This window comes from Aythya ferina, assembly GCF_964211825.1.
Source record: "Aythya ferina genome assembly, chromosome: 7".
Lineage (NCBI taxonomy): Eukaryota > Metazoa > Chordata > Aves > Anseriformes > Anatidae > Aythya > Aythya ferina.
Window position 1 is genome coordinate 15,548,053 of NC_140302.1, and position 23,530 is coordinate 15,571,582.

The following is a 23,530-nucleotide window of genomic DNA, read 5'->3' on the forward strand; positions in this document are numbered from 1 at the left end:
AAGGAGGAGACTGCCTGGGAAGGTGGCAGGAGAAGGTGTACTGAAATAAGAGGGCACCCCCCTGACAGCTGGGAAGCAAGGCAAGTCACCCCAGGAGCACAGCCAAAGGGTGGCTTCTGGCCAGCGTTCACTGGCCTAACACCAACACAGCGGTCACTGCTTCCCTCCTCCTTGGTTGGCCAGCTTCTCCATCAGTGAAACAGTGGATTAATATAAAGGTGCCAAAAGCTCCCAAAGCGGGCTAGCCTTCATCTTCTCTCTGCCTGTGTACACAAAGACAGATGTTTTTAAACAACGTGGCATCAAAATGTGACTTCAGGGCTAGTGAAAGAGCCTTGATGGGACACCAGGAAAACCTCTCACCACAGCTATTGGAAATAAATTGTCAATGTAGCACTTAAACGTAAATACAACCTATTAGTAAGTGATGGAGCTGTTCAGCATAGAGAAGGAAGGTTTCAGGTCTGCTGTCCTGTACTGTTTTACCCCACACCACCCCTCTAATCATTTGCACAAAGCACATTGAGCCGTCGATGGCAGAACATTGACTACAAATTCATCCAAGTCCTAGATAGATACTGCTGGTCTAAAGCTGCCTGAGTTGACAGACTTCGCAATATCTCTGCAATGCAGATACTTGACTAGTTTTTATAACATAGAAACAGACTTTTAAAAATAATTTCTTAAAACAGAACTCTGGTAAAAATGCAGTTTCTATTATCCTCCTCAAAAATCCTCCCAACAGCTCAAATCTGCAGCTAACACATGGAACTACTATTTCAAAATACATGTACCACATGGAAATAGAGTAATTCCAGAGATAAATTGATTTCTAAAAATAAAATAAAATAAAATAAAATTCTCCTCATAATTAAAGTATTTATTTCAAGAAAGCAGAGGAATGCAAATGAAACAACCTATAAAAAACCCTATAGGAATGTTTATGAATGGCAGCTAGAATCACTCTAACTTACTCATGCAGATTCTTTCTACCATGAATGTTTGTCATCAGGACAGCAGGTACGGCTGGTAACTACCATTAGAAGAACCAAAATACTCATTATGGTTTCCTGTATTGAATCAGACAATTCAGAGTTAGCCTGTGAGTAAGATTTTGCATGCCCAATTCTATTCAACTCAGCTCAGCTTGTTGATTACAAATTATAAAAGACAACTTAGATGGAGAATATATAAGCAAGTTTTAGTTGCATGGTTAAAGGAAAAGTGCAGCGTATCATATTCGTAACTTGTTTCTATACCCACTGAGTAGCTACAGTTACATGATACATTTTCCATAGCATTACCTCTTTCCATTAAAAGCAGAACTCCTCTCATGCTGGCCTACCAAGGACTGGGCTGTTTTGCTGCAGTAACAATAGTGTCTAAAATTCCAAATAGGAAGAGGGAGAGTTTCTATTACCATGAAGGGAGGAAAAAAATAATCATGAAGTTATAATCAATTGTTTGACAAATCTGGAGTAATCAGGTCAAAATAAGCTGAGTACCTGAGCCTAGCAGCTTGCAAAAGCTTTAGCTTCCAATTGTTGCCGTAATAATATAAAAATTCGTTTTAGAAGCACATGCTGCCCTCCACCTTTCAGGATGGCCTGGGACCCTCTGTACAGCAGGGACTTACTGCGCCCCACGATAAGAAGAACCTCAAGCCGGACTCGGGGAAGCCAGAGCAGCGATGAGACACCGTCCCTGGAGGAGCTGCGGCGCCTGCTCTGGACAAAGGCACGCCCCACTGGGCACGTGGATGAAGTCTGGCCAAACCTTTACGTGGGAGATCTGTAAGAGAGAGAGAAGTGTTGAAGGTGTTGATGAAACTCTCAGCCCCTACCCTATCCCTGCCCTAATCCTCCACACTACTTAAAAAGAGAGCTAGGCACTAATCTGGGGACCCCTCACAGAAAGTCTAATTGTTGAGCAAGGCTGAACTGTGCTTTAGATTGCACAAGCAACCTGAGCATCCTGATACTCCCCTCCAGGAGAACATTCCCCCTCCTGCTTTAGCACAGGAGGCCCACACTGCTGCAGCCTGGTAGGGCCACAGCATCACTGCTGCAGGTGGTCGCAGCAGGGCCATGTTAAACAAACACCCCCTGGTTTTCACTTCATACTGCCAGATGGCATCAGTCCCCTGGCCTGACGGGTGCTCAGCAGAGGTGACTTGGTGGGAAAGCAAACCAGAAAAACAGTTTGTGCACAAGTATTTCATCACCACAAGCTTTTTATTTTTACTTACCTGGGAGGAACCTAAGTTGGTGTTTGGGGAAAAAATGGAAATGTAGGAAATATAACAGCCAGTTTCTTAAAAAGCCAATTCTGTCTTGAAACATCTTTGTGGACACTTTGGACCTAACTAACTTGTCAGAAAACTGCCAGTATGACTGGCTGTTGTAACAAACCACACCATTAGCAGCATGTTTTATCCCGCACTGCAGTGCAGCAGCGGGATACAAACTACCCGTCTTCTTCCAGGTACGTCGCTCGTGACAAAGCACAGCTGAGCCAGATGGGCATCTCTCACATTGTGAACGCTGCTGCTGGGCGATTTCGCATTGACACTGGGCCCAAGTTCTACAAAGACCTGGCTGTGGATTACTATGGAGTAGAAGCAGAGGACAACCCCAACTTTGATCTCAGCATTTACTTCTACCCAGTTGCTCGGTACATAAGAGCGGCACTGAACTCCCCAAGAGGTAACTAGACCATCTGTGCACGTGACATACCTTTGGCGTGCTCCTTGGTGTAGGAGCCAAGTAGGGCAAGATCAAATAGTACTCGGCATAATCTAACCACCTGCAGATGTGGCTAAGAATGGAGATACACAAACCAAGCAGCGTCACACCTGCCTCCCAGACTCCCACAGTGAGTCTGGGAAGCTGATGACATGAGCTGCAGAGAGACTCTCAGTACCTTGTTACTGCAATCATTACCCTGTTCAGGAAAAGACAGAAGTGAAGCCACACTGCTGTTGAAGTCTATTTCTAGCCCTCAGGAATGGCTCACAGCATTCCCTCTTCAGATATTCCTGCTCAAAATCAAACTAGTTATTGCAGAGATCCCCCCAAACTTCTGCAGGACTCAGGGTAGGAAAGCCAAGGCTGTGCTCCCAGTACAGAGCATCAGACCCTGAGCAAGGGAACATGGCATGGCAGTGACCCACCCTAGGGCATGAAAGTCCTTGAAGGCTGGAAGGCAGGTGTCACTTGAGTGGGTTTTACTGTTTTTTGCTTGCTTGTTTTGAAAACTGCATATTAGTGTGAGCTTCCTGCAGTTTACATGTTATCTTTGTGCATGAAGGAAAAATACACAAGAAGATAGTTGTACAGATGCATATTTTCTCTGAAGGTAAAACAGGGAGGGTGCACTGAACAAGCATTCAAAGGGGTTTTCCCTGTGTCTAATACTACTTAACATCTCTGTTACCAAAAGACAACAGGATAGCAAACCTCCTTGACTAACTATATGGACATTCTGACCCAGGAGGAGATGCATGCACTTTATCTTGCAAAATTAGTAATGGAGTTTAAAATAAAAGCTGGGATTGTGTAAAAACATCACAATACAACAATCTATACAAGCCTTATAAACAATATAGGGAAGAAGTTGCTAGGAAGCAAACTGGTTGAAGAGAGCTTGTTTACCAAGTCTCCTGACTTGATAAAACCGGTCAGGACAATGCCATTTTATTGGTAAAAAAACAGTCAGGAGATAACACTACAATGTTGCTAAAAAATAACCTTGAAATAGGAAGATAACTAGCCAAATTCTTGGGCTTGCTAAACAGTGTCCAGATATGATGCCAGAGAGCTGGAGCTAGTGGGGACTGTGCCTGTTAAGGATGAGCCTTCACAACGCCAGGTCTCTACTGTGCCACAGAACTGAAAAGTGATTTATGAAGAGAACAGTTAGTTATGCACTCAGCAGACTGTTCTGCTTACGTGACAGTGAGCTTTAATACCAGTGAAGGTTCCGAAATTTTAACTCCCCAGCCTGGTGATGTGCATCTAGAAGATCTGACCTACACATCTAGAGATCTACACTGTACAAGCTAGGAAAGGGAGACACAGTAATAGAAACCAGTGCACCTTTGTGCTAGATACACGAGTTTACTGCTGTTTGGAGTGCATAATCCACCCCGATAGAAAGCACTTGCCTTTGTGGAACTGAGGGTTGCATTTGGATATCAAAACCACTAACATATTTGGGAAACTTGGATCTGCATCCATGCCTAGTACTGCATATACTATTTACAACTGAAGTCATTATTGGTGGTGCTCCAGGGAAAGGTAAGATCCAAAATCTCCTCATGCATGTGCAAAAGGAGTTTAAAATAATAATAATAATTCCAAGCTGATTGACAAAAGACAGAAAACAACAGATGAATCATGGTGGCCACAAAAGCAAACAAAACCATTGTTTTGCAAGATGCATACCCAAATACTCAAAGTTATGAATGCAGAACAAGTCAGGGCTCAAGGCAAATACAATGAACTCATCGTGTCTAGAGTTCCTATTTATCCCTACTCCTGTGCTTTTAGATACTACTTTACTGAACTCCATATGGAAACAGGGCTCTGGGAACGGAGACAAGGTGAAATTCAATCATATAGAGTCCAGCTGTTGCTGACATTCATCATTTTAAGGAAAGTGCAACAGTTTGGAAAATATATAAACAAGATGTTCTAGAAGCATAATTTCCTGAAGTACAGAAATTTAGCAGCTAAATATCCATGACCTGTGGAGGGATGAGACAGGGAGGGGATTGTTACTCGCATCATTTAGAAGAAGAGAAAAAAGCTGAATGTATTACAAGCAGTGATGCTGAACAAAAAATTATACCAGGTGACAAGAGGCCTGTTCATATTAAATTCAAGATGTAATGAGGTACTTCTGTTTGATTGAGAAGTCATTTAAGACTGCTGCTTAACAACTACTAGCAAATTCAGCTTTTTTTTTTTTTTTTTCTTAATGAAATTAAAATTATCTTTTCTACCTGGGAGGATAAATTGAAGTTAAGACTATCTGAGGCAAAAACATATTTAAAACTATGAATCAAATACTCATTAGAATCAAGCAAGAACTGTTTTCCCATCATGCTTGAACCAAATTCTGATGTTTTACTCCTCAAATCCAGAGTGCAGCACAGACTGATTTACTCCAGATTTCTGTCTTAACTGAACAGATATTCAGTAATACCAATATTAATCTTGCCCATTTGTGTGGACATCTGTGTAGCTGGCATTTTTTGGTAGAGCAACTAAACCTAAGCATAAATCAGCAAAGTTTGATAAAGTTTAGCAAAAGGGGGAGGAAAAGCAAACTTGAGCACACAGATGAAAGCATGCCAAGAAAACTACCATACTAAAAGAGAAAGATTCCCAAGTAGAGAGCTCATGCTTTTATTGCTCTCCAAACATGTTTAAAGCAGGCAGGTTTTAAGTCCCCCATTAACTTACTGAAATTGTAAACCCTCTCAAAGGCATTTCCCTTCTTCCACATCACTGGAGCAAATGAAGAGCCAAGCTCCCTCTCCTTCCTTTTTGTTGCTGTTGTTTGTTGGTTACGAAACAAGCTTAACTGAGGAGAAAAGGGTTCCTCTCTCTGCCATAGGGACATCCCGTGCCTCACTTTAAGCCACCTCTCCCCAGAAGATGACAGCCCTTACCTGTTCTGGGAGGCCTGGGAAGAAGGGGCCCGCTGCCATTTACAGCTCTCCTCAGGCTGCTTGCTGTTTAAAGAAGCGCAAACATAGATACTGGTGAATTGAGAAATAGACCATTCGTCATGCACCTGGCTAGAGGCTGGTGGCTAAAACGCAAGGAGAGATGAGAAAGCGAGGTGGAGCGGGGAGAGCCCCGCTGAGCTCTGCTGCTGGTGGTCAGCGGGGCTCTGCTGGACCCAGAGCAGCAGGGGCAGCCGGGGCGCTCGCTCTGGGTGACAGAGCTGAAGCCTGGTCTGAAGCCAAATTGAATCCATCCTGCAAGGAAGCAAGGGCTAGTTCAGGACATTTAGCTCAATTAATGATGAGTAGCAAAAGGACAATAAGATATTATGTGTTTTAATGGCTAATTTGTTCAGCTACATTGAATTTCCCAACTTGAATTTGGCCAACAAAGTTGAATGTGCAAACTTTATCCCTACTGCAAACCCTTTGATGTCAGTAGAGTTACAGCAGGCATGAGCTGGATACAATATCCATAATCCGTTGTTAAAAACCAAGCGTTATTGTTCTGCACAAATCCCAGCCAGATGACAGTCATTGTCTGCCTCTGCAAAGAGTAGCTTGAGATGCGCGGTGCAACATTTCAAGTAAGGATTGCAAGATTTAATAACGCCAGAAGCTAAATGCCCCCACTTCTCCTCAGTTAATCCCATTATTCCTAAGGGATCCTGTTACACGCTGAGAGAAGGTTGCAACATGGCCCTCTAATGTGGGCTCAGTCCAACTTCTCTTTGGAGCGTATGTTAAAACAAAGGCTGGGGGGGCAGAATTGGAGGACATCAGCTTGTGGCACGGCTTCTGTGGTGCAGAAGATCTGGTTATAACCTCCCTGCCCATCCCATGACGGAGAAACGGACCACAATGGCCATTGTGAAGGCTGCTCACGAGGGCTTCCAGCACTGCTTTCCCAGGCCCTGGTCCAGCAGCCACCCCAGGAAACCAAGCCACGGCGCTGGGACGAGCTGCCTCCCGTGGGAGGCTGACGCCACGCTCCAGTACCGAGGTCGCTGCAGTCAGCCCACATGCTGCAGACGTGCTCTGGGCACTGCTCAGCCGTGGTACGTCGTGGTGGGTTCAGTGTCACTTAACCCATTTACAGTTCCTGAGAAGGGACGTGGCTCCGAGCCTGTAAACAGAGCTGAAGAGCAACACAGCTTTTGTTTCCTGACTCAAGTTAAACATTCAATTTGTTTGCTGCAAATAATCACATAGTAAATTCAAATCTGCTTTCATTAGAGCCATTTTACGTTAATTAAATCATTTCACATGACTGATCTATCTGCAACAGTCATTTTATTGTCAGTGTACCAGCATTTATCATAACCTCTGTGCATGGTGAAAAAGGCTAGCTGTGGAATAGACACTGCACACGTAAAAGAGGCGATATACCTGCACCCTCATGGGAACAAGTGAATTAGAGAGCCATGCAGATTGGGTCTGAGGTCAATAGCTGGGGCTTGTTCACTTTTGCTCAGATGTCTTCTAAAGCAAGCTGCTGATCTAGGAGGACTCTTTTGAAGTGTAGATAAGCAGGGAAGAAAATTCAGTGTGCTCTTACTCCCCACCTCCTCATCTCAGACACAGAGTTAGATATAATCCAGCAGAGTAGAGCCAGACTGTACGAGCAGGAGCCTGGAATTTGTTCTGTTCTCTGTGCCCTCATAAAAACATATCAGGCAGCTTTCAATGGCAGCACCTGTACCTGTGTTCAGCTGGGTCTTCAGTTCCACACTGCAGACGGGGTGAGCGTTTCCCAAGGCAGAAGATTCCTTCTGGGTGGCAAAATATAGACCCAAGAACCATTCTGCAGAAATGAGGTTCAGAACAACAACTCTGCCCAATTTTGGTCAAGAGTAGATTGAGTTTCAAACTATTTAGCACACCAAAATCAAACCCAGCATCAAGGCCTTCTCTATGTTTTTTATTATTATTTTTAAACCTTTGTTTGTGCCTCGTGAAAATTGAAATTAACATCACCTTTTAGCAGGAGTGCAAAGCATTTCTCCTCATTCCCACAAAAAGTAGGATGTCACGTCCAAGAATCCCCATAGAGTTAATTGAATTGACAGATAGTGTAACTTAATTTGAACAACAACGTCAAGTTGTGCAGAATACAAATAAATTCTGCAAACCTCTACCAGAATTGGAAAACACAAATGAAAGATCACTTGATCTTCCAATTCTGCAAAACCTTACATTACAATCAAAGACTTCTTCCCTCCCCCTGAGGTTTTGATGCCCAGTCCATCCCTGCTGGCACCAGGGCTGTTTTTGCTGCTTCCTTGGAGACTATATTTGTCCCTTTATTTCTCCTGAAGACATGTCTATCTTTAGGGCTGAGCTCAGATTTCTCATGCCAGGATAATGAAAGGTGGCGGTGTCACATACGTTGCAGAATCGACACTTCTCTGAACCTGCTGCCCAGAGCAGGTTTTTACAACACATGCTCGTGCTCTCCAAGCATGTGGCTATGCGATCATCATTAGTCAGAACCAGAGCAGTTGCTAAATAAATACTCTGTCACAAACAAAATGGGATTTAAGATGAAAAGCTGTGCACAAAGTACCCAGAATTAACACCCAGAGAGACAGGGGCAATCAGTCTGAGGTTTTTGGCTGGATCTAATGTCATCGTCCAAAAGGGATATTTTTGTCTCACTTGAAGCTCCACTGGCGACTACATCACTCCCAAAACCAGGGGTGAGCAAGCAGGGACAACCAGGGATGACAGGCTGGGCACAGGGGCAAGGGGCACGAGAAGCAGAGGGAAGAGGGGGCAGGTTGTGCTCATGCCTCCTCACCTGGGTCCCATCACAAGCAGGCTGTGCAGCTCTGAACGCTTTTCTCTGCCACCTCTGCATGCCACCAGGCTGAGGGCTAAGCCCCAAACTCACAGACACAACCACAGATGCTGGGATGCAGTTACGAACTTTCTGGCCCTCTGGTATAACTGAACCCCTCTCTCCACTCTCCAGGCAAAGTACTGGTTCACTGTGCGATGGGAATCAGTCGATCTGCAACTCTTGTCCTCGCCTTCTTGATGATCTGCGAGAACATGTCCCTCACCGACGCAATTCAGGCCGTGCGCTCACACAGAGGGATCTGCCCCAACTCCGGCTTCCTCGAGCAGCTTCGGGAGCTGGATCTCCAGCTGGGAAGGGACAAACACAGAGGAGCAGCGCCCTCAGGGCCTGTCTCCTGCTACCAGACACAAAGACACTGCCCAAGCTGAAGATGGGGCACAGATGCTGCAGGGACTTTGCTGTAGCTGCACTGAGAAACTCCTCTGGAAACGGCTGGTAGGAGCTCGGTATGTATTTTTTGGATAAGCCCACTAATTGAAAGAAAATGAAATAAAGAGGGATTCATATTGGAAATTTCGCCCACCTGGGCCTGTTTCTTTAACAACCTGCTGTGCAGGGCACAGGGAGCAGTTGGGTTTTCGTGCAGAATTAAAAGGCAGCACAGCCAACTTGAGGAGACTTTTTACTTGCTTATAATTGCGTTTATATGGCAGGAGGGAAAATGGCTCAACTAGTAAATTAGAAAAAGAAACCATAAGGTTTTCAAGCAATCTTTAACCTTTCACATCCAGCTGGCACAGGGCGGGACGGCAGGCTTGGTGAGCTGACACACTCCTTCAGGCACGGTGACACGACCCAGGATCGAGCTCAGGCCCGGGGTTCTCTCTGTGACCAGCCACAGGGTCTCCTGTGGGGACCTTCACTGATCCTCTCAGCTTCAAACCTATGGCGAGGGCTCAGAATGCAGAGAGGGGCTGACAGGAGGGCCAGAGGGGGCAAAGAGGGCTGACAGGAGGGCCAGGCAGACGCTGCATGCCAAGGCCATGCTGCTGGGAAGGAAGAGAGATCAGGAGTGAAGGGAGGCTGCTGCTTGTGCAAGGGGCAAGGAGCACGTGTGGGCACACTGCCTGTGGGGTGGCAGTGCCAGGCAGGGACGTCCTTCTCTTGCCTGGAAACCCTGTGCTCCGCATCACCTTCCCCGGGTTTCCCTGCTACGACTGAAAGGCAGAACCTGGTGTCACTGTGTCAGAGCAAAAATGAGCAATGCCTCTAACAAATCCAAAGTAGCAGCTCTGCTTTTCGATTACTCTTTTACGCCCAATTGGCCACATTTAATCTTGTGAAGAATTCGAAGCAGATATTTGCTTCAGTGCAATTACAGCCACATACAGAACATTGGCAAATGCAAACAATATAGAATTTCCACTTGACGGCAGATTAATTTGGTGTGATGTTTTCCCCTGAGAGGCCTTAAAGGCTTGCAGTTCTGAAAGTACCATGCAGTTCATATTTATAGCACTAGGGATGGTGAACAGAGAGAGAAGCCATTCCCAACTGAAGTTTCTTTTGCCTCCATACATTAAAAAAAAAAAAAAAAAAAAATTAACCGAGCATAGCACACTTCCACTGCATTTCTCATAATGCAATATGGAAACCTGATTTCCCTGCAGAGCCTACAGAGAAATTCAGGTGGTGTTTCTGCCTCCATAAACGCAGTAAGTAAAAAGCAAGCAATGGTACAGACTAACCTCCTCCCAGGGAACAGAGAGATGACTCTTCCCTCAGAACAGGTCCCGTGCTCTGAGACCTGAGTAAGTGGCCAGAAGGGAGGTCACAGCTAACGATGGAAAAATCAGTGGAGTTACAGCTTTCAAAGGCCTCTTACTCCTGCTGCAGCAAGGAGGTTGGATTTCAGGGGGCCTGGTGGCTGGATCACTCCTGGCACCTAGGTCTGCCCCACCGAGCTCTGCCTGGGGACCCTTTCCTAATGGAAAGGTCTAGGCCATGCTGAAGCTGTTTTGTGAGCAGTCTTTTCAGCTGCCTTCAGCTCACTGCAGCACCACCGATGCCGAGCCAAATGGCGTTACATTAAAACACAAGGGGTGTATGAAACGCTCAAGTTCAAAATCTGTGCATTAAGCCCGTCAGGACAGGTCATAATTCCCAGTGAACTGCACACCTGGAAACATCTGCAGGTGTTCATATAAAATGAACAACTCATCAGAGGGACTGAACCTAAGTCTACCCCTGGTGAAGCCTGTCAGCCACTGCAGGACTGCTTCGGCTGCCCAGGAACAGCCAGAGATGCCCTGCCACGTGGCGCAGGAAGCCAGGGCACTGCCAAAGCAGGAGCACTGGCTGGGTGGCACAGCTGCAGGTGTATGGCAAAGGCCTGCAGCAGCACAGATGTGCCCCAGCTCACAGGTTGTTCACACGGGTTGCACACTCAAGTGCCTTGCTGCCCCTGTGCTCTAGTCAAGCAGAAGTCTCTTAAAATTACAGCCAGAATCAAGTCAAACAATAAAAACTAAAACCAATACTGGGGGTGGTTCCAGTGTATCTTGTGCTGCAGTTTCCAGAACCAGAGTTGCTGCTCACTGCAAGCTGCCAGCTCACCCAGAGAAACAAGGAATAGCTTCTTTCCTGACAGCTATCACTGCTGCTAATCAGGAGACTGATCCTGGAGGGCAGCTGCCAGTTTTGATGCTGAGGACTCAGGTAGAGAAAAGTCCCACTTTCTCCCCCAGAGGTGCATGTCTTCGACATAGCCTGCCATTATCACACTTGTCCAGCACATTGGCTAAATATTACCTGCCCCAAACCATGCTACCAGATACACGGGGAGGTGATCAGATAGCAGACTCATACATACAGGCAAAGCAGCATTTAGGCCATCATCTTTTCCATGCCTGTTTCTCAGCCAGCACAGAGCAAGTGCTGAGGGTTATTTATGAACACCTCTGCTCTGCATGCCCGTTGAGGAGCGACCTCCAACACTGTGGAGGAGCTGGTGCCTTTCCTACCCAGGAAGCCCCTGAAGGAGGATGGCCATCTTAGCCCCATGTCACAGACAAAGCACCTGGACTTAGCTCGAGCTTCAGCAGGATGTTTGAGGAAAAACACAACAGAATTTCTCTCCAGCCTCCAGAATTGGCACAAAAGCACAGGAATAGTTCTCTCAGTTAAGATATCATGCCTTCTGCAGCTTTTCCTCCCAGACTTTCAGCAATGATAAATACAGAGAGTATTGCTGCGGGCATGTCTGCACTGCATTATTTATCCTTCAGATTTGCACTTAGTGTTTTATTTGTAAAAGGAAAGTGGGACCATAAATCTGTTCTGCAAAGAGCCAGGGGAAGAGAGGATAGAAATTTTCAACAAGTTGCAGTGAAGGAGATGCTGCCAAGGACAGGTTTCTCATGGAAAGAAGTGCCAGCCAGGACATTGTCCAGGTACATGCCATGTGGTGCAGTGGTGACAGCTAAGAGTGTCAGCCTTTTCCTTGCAGGTGCAAGGAAATTTATGTTTCTGCATTACACGGGTTTGTGCCAGTGGCTCCCACTTCTGCCTGAGCTTTGGCACTGCACAACAAGACCAGGTGACTTTCTGCTGCCGAGCCCTGTTGTTGGGATCAGATCTGCCAAGCTCCTGCCAGCCTCTCCAGAACTGCAAAGCACTGTCAAGTCCACTTGCCAGATGTTATCGTCTTCCTCCTATTTTCTGCTTCATGCGTCTCCTTGATCACAAGGCTGAGGTGCCGCTTACTGCAGAGAGGAGCTTCAAAATAGCATGTGCTTCGCAAATCTACTTCATACCCGACATTCAAAGAGTATCTGCAGCTCCTGAAGCCAAGTCAAACAGGAATCTATGGCCTGCAAGGCTTTCAACAGTTAAGTTTTCCTCAAGCTACAATTATTTTGCTTATAAACTTGATCCTTGATCCGTTGCAGGAGGCTGTAGTTCTAATAAAGTCAAACAACTTGCTCTTTGCAGCATACTATTTGTGGTACAAGCATCACTGAGTTATACCGCTCCCCCTCGCTGCTGCCTCCTGGAACCTCATCTGTTTATACACCAACAGCACTTTCAGGAAGCGCTCCTAAAAATACCCAGTGATGTTAGCAGAGGATCTGGCTCTGGCTCTCCTCCTCCTGCTTCTGTCTCCAGAACATCCCTCCATCACCCTCGTGCTCAACAGCCCTGGCTATTCAAGCTGCCTTATTCCTGTCTCGCCCTTTAAAAATCCCTTATTTTCCTTGCTTCTTTGCTGGTAGCCATTTTGTGCCCTGTTGCAGAGCCCCCTCCGTGAGGTGGCCGTGTGGTGTCCCAGCTAATGTTTTCTCACTTGATCACTAAGTTACACTGAAGCCCACATTTTCCTTATCAAATCCTCCAGTACAACTGCATGGCTCCCCAGTTTTCAGAAAATAAGGTGTCAAGTCAGGGCAAAAACAGTATCAGAAGAATAAAATCTTTTTATTACTATCTAAAGTGGCATTTAAAGGCTGCAAAACCAAGATTCAGTTCTCTCCATAAACCAACTTTTAAAACCACTCTCAGGGAAGTTGCCCTGGAGACAAAGCATCTCCTAGTGGAAATACCTTTGCAAATCAAAATATTTTCTTAGTAGGAGAAATAGAAAACCTGCACAGCAAAGATCCAGCCAGCTGACAAAAACCATCAGTAACTAAACTTCAGGTGAAATTCTAAAGTAGGTCTAGGAATCAGCTTCCATTTCTGAGAAGCTGAGTTCTCTGCTTCTAAGACGTGGGCAGAGCCTCCCTCACACAAAATGCCACTTGTCAAGGGATGGGGGCTTCTGGCTGCTGCACTCGGGTCCTGTTGGCTGCCAGCCACCCTCACAACCAGATACCTTCCGGTGTGTTCGGGGGGAACCCAGCACAGACCGAGATTCACAATGGCATCAAGAGTGATTGATCTCATTGTCAAATTGTCCACGTATCATCAGTTGACTTGAAAGCATATGGAAGAGAAAAATTCAGCAGACCAAGTCTGAAAACAAAAGCCAAACTCTGTTTTTTTTTTTTTTTTTTTGCTAAGTAATAGACGAAGTCTACTCTTGTGGTTGTGCCCCAGTGTAAAACTTCTGAAAGGCAGTAGTGCTCTGCAAGTCCCTCCTTATGAAGACCAAACATCTAAGCCATCTAATTCCTCGATAATTCAGCATTATAATTCATCAGTTTGTCTAATATTAACTATCAACAATGAGTTATTCACAACAATTTACAACCAAAATGATTCACCAAATCCCTTAAGCTTACTTGTTGAGGATCAACAGATTTTAGACAAGAATTCCAAAAACCTGCGAAGCACAGAACTGTAAGCAGTGAAATATTGATATTCTTCTACCAAAACATTTAGGTTGCTTACAAAAACAAAGAAAGAAATCATCTCTTTAGAAAAACCCCACCCATCATTGGAAAACTATCAGCCAGCAAACAGCCAGCAAGGAATTATTTGCTCAGCTCTGGTGACAACTGGCTGTTACTAGAGTTATTCTGACACATTGTTTTGGAGAACATCTGTTTCCACTCCGACTCCTTTAACTTTCAGATGTGAAAAACAAAAGCTCATTTTCATGCCATGTCTCCCATCTTCAGTTGGCAACAGTTGCGTGATTATGAAGTTATTGTTATGCTGGATGATCTGTTTGTCAGTTTATATTTTCCTATCATACCTATTTTTAGCTGCTCATTAGTAATACTTGGAGCCTCTCCTATAAATCTTAAACATTTATAGCACATCTCGACAATTCATCAAATGGAGCCAACCTCCAAGGAAAGGAAACCCAAACCACTTCCCCCTGCTCAACTGAATGAGATTCAGATCCTTGTCTTTTAAACTTCAAACCCAACATTTTCCCATCTGCTCTTTATACACAACAGCCCTTTTGCTCTACACCAATATTTTATTCTCCATTCATAACTTTTTATTTCCCTCCAGAGGTTTCCTGATGCTTTTAGTCTGCTGGACTCATAGAAGACTTGGATTTTGGAGGGTTCTCCCCCCTCCATTGAAGGGGAAAAATAATCATTCAGCAATGAATGGCCACTTTTCATTACTCATTCACAAGAGAGACACAGCAGGGTGTCAGGACTGGACTTGAAGACACTTTTCTTAGCCGTTCTCATGAAAGAGAAACAGCATTTTTAATCAGAGACTACTGGAAAATTAAATTTACTTTTAACTTCTGTTCTATTCACTGACTTGCATTTCTAATCCTCTGTCCATGCATGTATATAGCTATCAATCAGCTGCAGCATTTTTGTAGTGATGACCACGCCTGGAAGTTCCAGTCCACGTGATTTGGACCGGTCACCTATGCAAGGAACACTTCTAAGGGGCTCAGTCTACAACAGCCAATGACAAGAAAACTGCAAGAAAAAATAATCAGGAAACACTGCCTGGCTGAGAGGTTCTCAGGAGAAAATCTCCCCTCATGAAGGCATGCCACCACTGCCAGGCAGGGGCTCCTGGCTGCTCTCCTCTTCACCTCTCCTAGGGGAATCTCAGCCTTGCCAGCTCTGCACATTTGAAGCCTATGCAACACGTTTCTCAGATGGAACTGTTAATTGTCTGTACGTAATTAGCTGATACTCGGCTGGAACACACAACTGATTGTTAATCAGACTGACCATCTTTTTCATCTTCAACATATTTAAATGAATCAAAGGAGACATCATGTTACAAGAAATGAAAATTGTATGAAGGAAAACAGTGCTGGCATACACGCTAGGCTAATAGAGTAGATTTAATTTAAAAGGCTCATCTGATCAGGCAGAATAGCTGCCTGGTGCTTTTCAAGGAGGCAGGGAGTGATTGGGAGAAGGCAGTAAACAGAAAGGCATATTTGGATTTTTTCTGAAGTCGCTTTTCATCAACTCTCACAACTCTCCAATTCACCTTATGTCTTTTTCTACTGTCATCTTTCATTGTTAAAAAAAAAATAAAATAATAATAGTAAAAAAGCTTTAGATTAGACTCAGTTCTGCTTTCATGTGGTTACAACCTGACTTTAAGATCGCTATAACCTCCAGGAAGTCCTTGAGCTCCTACCCCATCCTGCTTCACACCACAGACATGCGCTGTCAATTTACCTGCATCTTCGCTATTCCACATCCTTTTGATCAGATGTCAAGTATCAGTGCAGTAACAGTCCATCTGGCCAGTCATCCAAAAGCATTTCAACAGATGAATACTAATATATCTTTATCAGGCTAGTCATGCTGATGACAGTCATCCCAATGCTCAGAAACGCCTGCCTGCCAATGAAGGTGCTGGCTTGCTAAAAAATAAAGAAATAAGAAAGAAAGAAACTCAGAGAAAAAAAAATAAATCATGTCAGGCTAAAAAAAACCTGTATAGTCTAGTAGTTATCCCATGCAGCATATTACATGAGCGGTTCTGGAGTGCTCTGGTTATACTGGCAGAATACTGCACGCTGAAATACCAGCTCTCAATGCGTAGCAGATATTTTGGAAAGACAACAACTGTGCAGGCAGGAAAACCAACATTAAAACATCATCTCCTCAACAACTTTTCCCATTAAAAGTATGCCACAACCCCTACAACTTCTGTATTTATTTATTTCTTTTTTAATTCAAGCATAAGATTAAGCTAAAGATTGACACAAATCACATAGTCCAAATCTTATCCTGATTAGGGACCTGGAGTCTTAAGGTTTGCTATGGCAATATCCACCTTGGATCCAGAATCGCAGCTAGGCTCAGGCATGCACACAAATCACCCCTTTATCAACCCAAACAAGACCTGAACCTCCGCCAGCCCCAGATGTTCTGAACTCCTCTCTCGCCCCCACCCTTTCCATTGTGAGACTGTCTTTATAAAGCATGGGATCTTTTTATTACTATTATTTGTTTTAAAGTTCATTGTTTTCATGATTTTCTTGACAAAGTCAATAAACTTATATTTCTCTTCCGCTCCCCTGCCAAGGAAAGCTGAGTTTCTGCGGTAGATTTAGGAGTGCGTACCACGTTGAGACATGAAAAAGCTCCAAGAGCTAGAGCACTGCCACCTGGTACACCACAGACATGTCCTAGGGCTAAAGCAGCTGGGAGCACATGCTGTTTCATTTACTTCGCTATGCCTTAAAATGAGCAGTGCTAGGGAAAGATGTATACATGCATATATATTACAGCATCATCAAGATCCTTGACATTGGGACGTTTAGCAAAGCTCTTTGCTTACTAGTGACTCCAAGCCCTGCTCTGTCGGTTTTGGGGAGGAGCAGCCCTGTGTGAGCTGCCAGCCACACTAAGATCACCAGTCAAACTGAGATGATTCCCACCAGAAAGGGGAAATTTGACCAGGCCCTGTGTTATCACATACAAACTGATGGAACAAATCTGTGTTTCAATTTGAAAGGAATCATTTACTCACAGAGCCATAACCAATCAATTTATTTTTTAAACATCTGGAAAGGCCACATAATAATGCAATTTATGCAAGGCTTCAGTCTTTAGAAATAAGATTTAACTGCTTTAGCCTGTAAGATGACGTGCAGATCACCCAGTTTTGAAGCTATCTCTTCAGCAGCAATATTACACGAACACACTGGGGTAAGTTTGACTGTAAAAGCAGGGAGAAAGTTGACCACCGCTTAAATACAAGACTTATGATGAGCCATGGACATTGTCCGAAGGATCCCACTTGTAACAACAAAACCAACATTATTTGGTTTTGCAACTAGTAGTATAAACACTCCATGGCATCAAGAATCCCAGAAACGGGGCAGGATGCATGGAGATGTGAGGGGACAGGCACCCCTGTGCCAGTCCCCCTGAACCCCAACTCATCGTGTCCAAAAGTCTGAGCTCCGACCTCGCCTGTTGCTCCTGAGCACAGTGACGCTTCACCCAGGTAGCTTTCCACAAGCATTAATAAGGGCTGGAGGTTTTCACTGCCCTGTCATGACTGCCTGAAGGATTTAGAGTGCAAGCTGAAGACTTTTAATAATTTCTGCCACTGCAGCATAGCAGGGCTCTGGAGACACTGACTGTATTTATAGCAGCCTGAAAATTGCACCTCTTCTCACCATCTGAACCAGTTCCCTGAACCGAATGCTGCAGCTAATTGAGAGAAGACTGTCATACACCAGCAGCTAAATTTACTGCTAGTCCTCGAGATCGGCTTGTGCTGACTGCATTGTGACAGCAGTGTCTAAAGGGAGGTCATGCTCATTTCTAAATTTTCCCTCTAGGAACAAGAGTTTCTTCTGCATCTGCACTGTTAGGTTTCTATTTATAGTCTTGAACCCTGTGATGTAACCTTCCTTTTTGTTTCCAAGGAAACAATATTTGATGTATTCCACTTTCATGTTTTTCCTCCTTTAGGGTTCCCCCCCACCCCTCTCTCCCTCCCTTTTTTAAAGAGATAAGTCAATAGGTAAAGCCTGTACTTATCTCTGGTGTGCAGCATAGTTCTCTCTCTAAAACCAGGCTTTTTCTTATCACTGAAAAATTCAAGGCATTTCAAAAATACGCTTAGCAGTAATTCTATGCACTATTTATACATATTACTTTTCTAATAGTAAATGAACCATAATTGCAATAGGCATCAGCTCCTGCTCATTTTCCTGAAAAACTTCAGTTCTGTACCTCACACCCAAGTCCTCTTTTCCTGGAAAGGTTTTTCAAATCCCCCTGCTTACCACCCACCCAGCTTCCCCCCAGTTTTACTCCTCCTGACGTCCTCTGCCCTTCCCTGCACCGCCTTTCAGGCAGCAGGAGTTCCCTTCCACCGCGCTGCACGCTCCTCTCTGGCACGGGGCACTTGTCTCAGGGCTGTTGTCATTTTGAGTTCATTTTCGTTCACTTGAAATTCTCCAACATGAATGTTCTTTTAAAACACTCAGTTGACACTTTGCTATCTGTTAATTATGAAATGTAGGGGATCGAGGCCATCATTCATGCTGAAATCAGCACCTGCAGCAGCTGGAATAAAGCACACTGAAAAGATTCGTGGAAAAATGCAGGTGCTTGGGAATCTTAATAGAAGAGCAATGGGTTATGCTACAGGCTTAAAATACTCAGTGCTAACATGGTAATGTGGATGGGCTGAAAGGTGTGGGAGAGCCTGGCTGGCTTCACAAAAATGAATACTTTAACACTGCATAACAATTAAGAGTAGCAATGCTCAGAGCATAAATGTTGTTGATCAATTCTGACTGGGAAACAGATGCACTCATTTGTTACACTCCTGCCTTGTGCCTCAGTGATAGAAAATAATAAATGAGCTGGACTGATGATCTCTTCTGCTCTATGGACAATAAAGTTACAGACAGAATTTTTTAGCAGTCCCCATTTTGGAGCATAAAAGGGCAGGTAAAATCCCAGCCTAAATGCTATGATGTGGACCAAGAACATCCAAAAACAGTTTGTGTGGTAAAGCGGAGAAAAGGTGACAAAACACAGGCTGGACCTACAGTCAGCAAATATTAACAGAGTTTGCACTATTAAAGAAAGGTCAGAAGTGAACATGGAAATAATCTGCAGTCAGCACGTGCCATTGTCACAGAATCACAGGTTGTGATTCTAGGTCATAAGGGCTGCAGACTAACACCTATCAGCTCCTGTGTCACCTCTGAAAAAGCTCAGGCTCTTTTCTTTGAGGTATCTGATATTGACTAAGAAGCTCCAAGTCATTCCATAAATCCTCTGACTTAGCAACAGCAAGAGGCATGGGATGGGAAGACTTACATGATCTAGATCTCTGCCACCATCTCTGTATCCTTTAATAAATAAATAAATAAATAAATAAATAAATAAATAAATAAATTCCTGAAACCCCTGAAAATCAAGGGTTTCTCACATTCTGCATTCCTGCTGGAAGCTGTTTCAGAAAGCCACTTCTCTCCTCACTAGAAATCTTCTTACTTCCACCTCAAAAGCATTCATAGCCAGTTTTGTCCTAAAAGATCACAGCTGTTGTCAAGCTTTCGTATCTCTCAGTCCAACCATGGCTTAATCACCAGACAACACTGCCTCCTTCCCAGTGGTTACTCAGTCTCTTGAACAACCTCAGTAAAAATCACTTTTGACAGCATGGGAAACAGCAGCAGGCTTCAAATGTTTGTCACAAGGTTTTGTTCATTTACTTCTGCAGCAAAATATTTCTGGTAGCTAAAACGCAGAGCACATTTCATGGTCTAGCAATGCACTGCTTTAGAGATTGTGGCTCTGTAAAGGAAAAGCTTTATCAAGTTTGTTTGTATCTCAAAGACACTCCTTGGCACTGGACAGGTCCAATTGGGTCTCAGTAAATCAAATGCTTATTTGATGTCAGTGAAGCTAAGATTCGACTGCTGTTTTGCTCAAGGTTGTCAGAAAGCTTTTCGGTAATCACTTTCAGCCAGAATAGATGCTCAATTGTTCTTCTTTCCTGCTGCAAGGGGGAAAAAAGCAGCAGCTTGCTCTTCCTCAATAATTCCCTCATATTTCATTTTTAATCTCTTAAGCAAATTACAAGTGAAGACCTTTGATGTACGCGCCAGCCAAACTCATTCATTTCTCAGTACTTGCTGGACTAGAGAGGATCTCCCGTTCTTATGCATGTGGATGATAATAACAACTTCAAAGCCCCCAGGCATGTGTTAGCTTTCCCTGATTTCCTTTCTAAGTATGCATTTTGTGGGCCAACACCAGTTAAGACCCATAAACAGCTGCACTTGAATGCCATCTATTAAGGCAGCCTTGCTATCTCTCATAGTGTAACAATTCTGTTTCTACTTCACAGAACAACTCGGTCTGTTTTTTGTATTTTCCCTGAAATGGAGTACCTCATTTCCAACATTTATGGCGTTCTCAGCTTGAAAGAGTCTGGAACCTGATCAAACTCTGAGCAAAAAGCCATTAAAAGGCACTTGCCCTAAGGTGGCGTGGAGCATTCCCGGTGGATTACGAGGCATTGTTTTGCTGTTGTGGGGTTTTATGACATGAAGTGTACTTGATTACTTCTACGCAGACAGTAGGTTGTAGCCACATGGTACCACAGGACCAGATGCTCAGAGCACCACAGAACAGCTGCACCTGAGCAAGTGGTCAGGCAAATTTCCCCCAAGCTAGCTGAGAAAAAATGCAAAGGGGACAAACCTCAAACCAGTTAAAGTTACAAGGTGTAGTTATTCTCATTATTTAGTCTGTTGAACTCATTATCACAACACTCGGAGGCAAAGAGCACAGAAGAGTTAAAGAGAATATTGGATAGTTGCATAAATAAAGCAAACCACCACGAGAGACAATTTACATTGTAAGAAAAGAAATGGCTTTGGAAAAGCTATAAAAAGTTTGTGCTTCAGGCTTCCAGCCAAGCTTTATCTGAGGAAGTGGAGTGGGGAGATTAAACAGCTTTTCTGGGGGGCAGCACATGTATCCCCTAAGCGGGGAGCACAGATTATGCATACTTCACTTTAAGGCATTTGTTATTGACCAGGGTCAGCATTACAGATGCTGGACTAATGGCATCAGCACGGCAACTCTGTAGTTTCTCCATCTACAATGCCAGCGATCCAAGAGCCCACACCAAGAGGATAGCGAGCATCAATCCAATTTCTGTCTCTCAGCTCCATTTAAGTCTAGATTTGGCACTCAATATACCATGAGATTACTCTGACCCGAAACCTGCTCTCAGCATGCCTGGACAAAACTGTTTGATCAGTTACATACCAAGTTCCATTTTTTTACTTTTTTATTTTTTAATATGTCATATTTAGGGAATAGGTTGGACCACACATTTCTGGAATCTCTGCAGCAATATATGAGTAAGAGTACAGAGAAGAAGAAAAACACCTTCTCACCCCAACAGACAATGAGAGTAGAAAAGCTGTGGCAGTTTCCCAACTTGTCATCAAGAGAATTCAAGTGCAATCCTGCGTGTGATGCTTTGGCATGTAAGAGATGAAATACCTTGAATTTTGGCAATGCCATTTTCCTTGCAGGGCAGCTTAAATGCTATGAGCAATTGGAGGTGCTTGACTTTTGGACCTCTGGGGCACATCAGGATGTCCTGCGCTGCACAATACAGAAGAACTTACTCACCAGTTAATACTCTCTCTCCATAGGATTTCTCTGGCAGGTGCTCTTCTCACAGGGCTTCCTCTTAGCACTGACTGAGAAATAGGGAGTAAGTGGTTTGGGGCCTCTGGCTCTTCCTGTTCCCAGCATTCTGCAGTAAGGGCGGATTACAAGAAAGCCCTCATACCTTATTTTCGCATTACTGTGTCTTGGGATCTCTACTCCACTTGAATGCAAATCTCCCAGAACGCTTTTTCTGCTGACAGTGAGGGAAAAGCAGAACAATGAACAAGCCTCCTTGTTCACTTCCCACAAACCTAAGGAACCTTGTTCCGGACCAGGGTCCTTCACTCCTGGCTCCCAAGGACTTGGCTTTGTCCCCAGCCTCAAAATATTGTCTTATAAGAACAGCCACCAAGACTGTTGGGTTATTAGCCCTGCCAGAGACACAGCAAGAAACACACCAGCCAGTAAATTTGACCCCTATCAGGTCAAATCAATTACCCTTCTGATAGTACTACTGCCTAAGAAACTCAAAGCCATATTTCTACCTGTTATACTGCTTGGACAAACAATATCAACTCTTACCTACACAAACACTCATTTATTGACCGAGGAAAAACAACATAAAAAGGAACGTAACCAAAGCCTATCATTTATGATGGGTCTTTCAGTTCACCCTCTTTTCAGAATTTCAGAAATGCTCCTAACGGTTTGTCTTAAATCACCGAGGCACTGAAATCCTTGCCCGGTGTACTAAATCTTCCCTTCTGATTTGATTTGCAGGATGGTCCCCTGAGTCAATATCATTTTGATTCCCTGCTGACAGAAGCTAGCAAAAACCATGCCTAACTGAAGTAAAGCAATGAACGCAACAGACAAAGCTTATTAAAGACTCAAATATAACCCTGAATACATCACCAGCCCAAACTAGGCAAACCACCAGTTCTTCTGGTAATCCTTAACTAGATGAGAGCGAAGAACAAACTCAACTTCAAACAGCAGGTTACATGTCCTCTATGCTTTATGGATCTGCAACGCCTGTCTCAGCAGATTCCAGCCCCTGGTGGGGCCATTAGCCATACCTCAGTAAAACGAGGGATTCAACACATAGCGCTCAGCTAGATCCTCATGCATGCAAGGTGATGTCCAACAAGTTTTATGTACTGCTACATCAACGCTAGTTGACTTCAGCAAGAATCAAGGGCACAGAGCATTTTGTGAAGAGGGTGCAGAGTCATTTAAAACATTTCTCTCTATCTGCAGTAATGAAAACAAGTTATAGCCAAGCAACAGCTATATGTCTAGTTTGAAGACTGCTTGTCTGTGCAAGAGAGAACCATCTGGATTTACTTTACAGTTAACTTTAAAATATATATATAAAGTTTCTTAACTTTTGCCAAACAACTGGAAACATAATGGTTTCTGCATGCTGTTAGCATCTCAGTACAGCTGCAAATGTCCATTAGGACAATCTCATATAATTATACACTTATTCTTCCCATGCAATTGCTAGAAACACTGCTTTTCCAAATAATAGCATATTTTGTAGCAAAGAAGAAATCTTCCAGTCCACCAGGTTGGAGTGGGGGAGGGAAGTCTTCTAAAGCAGAACTTTACTCAAAGCTTTTACTCAAAACTAACACTAAAATTTCAAACCTTAGAAAACAGCATGTTAGATTTTTCCAACTGTAGCTCAAGTGTGGTCTGGCCAGAAATCTACCATTTCTCCCCCCTCTCCTTTTCTTCACCCAGTGTTTGTGGAAGAAGTTCAGTCCTTCCAAGATTAAGAAAAAAAAGCTTCTGCTTCCCTCCACCCTCACCCCACTTCCCCCCAGGGTGGGGGACTTCAGTTCTCATCCTTCCACAGCTCCTTACTCTGTGCTGCAAAAGCTGCCACCTACAAAGCTGGTCTGTGGCATCTTTCCAGCCAACATATTG

At 44.1% G+C, this 23,530-nt stretch overlaps 1 protein-coding gene and 1 long non-coding RNA gene across 3 annotated transcripts in view; one reads left to right on the plus strand and one right to left on the minus strand.

The window, feature by feature from the left end:
* Positions 1-15,301, plus strand: part of LOC311439628 (dual specificity protein phosphatase 13B-like) — a 28,017-nt gene extending 12,716 nt beyond the window's left edge. Inside the window, exons 2-5 of one of the 2 annotated variants that reach the window (XR_014694866.1) lie at positions 1,575-1,793; positions 2,485-2,705; positions 8,709-9,043; positions 12,046-15,301. Coding sequence is in view for 1 of the 2 variants with exons in the window: in XM_084525548.1 (XP_084381674.1) it covers positions 1,603-1,793; positions 2,485-2,705; positions 8,709-8,965 (669 nt within the window). In the remaining variant the exon portion in view is untranslated. Of the gene's footprint in view, positions 1-1,574; positions 1,794-2,484; positions 2,706-8,708; positions 9,111-12,045 lie in introns of those variants that run through there. The other variant, XM_084525548.1, reaches the window with a different exon arrangement.
* Positions 1,671-23,530, minus strand: part of LOC311439630 — a 45,657-nt gene continuing 23,797 nt past the window's right edge. The window contains exon 4 of the long non-coding RNA XR_014694867.1: positions 1,671-1,791. This is a non-coding gene — a long non-coding RNA (uncharacterized lncRNA). The remainder of the gene's footprint in view (positions 1,792-23,530) is intronic.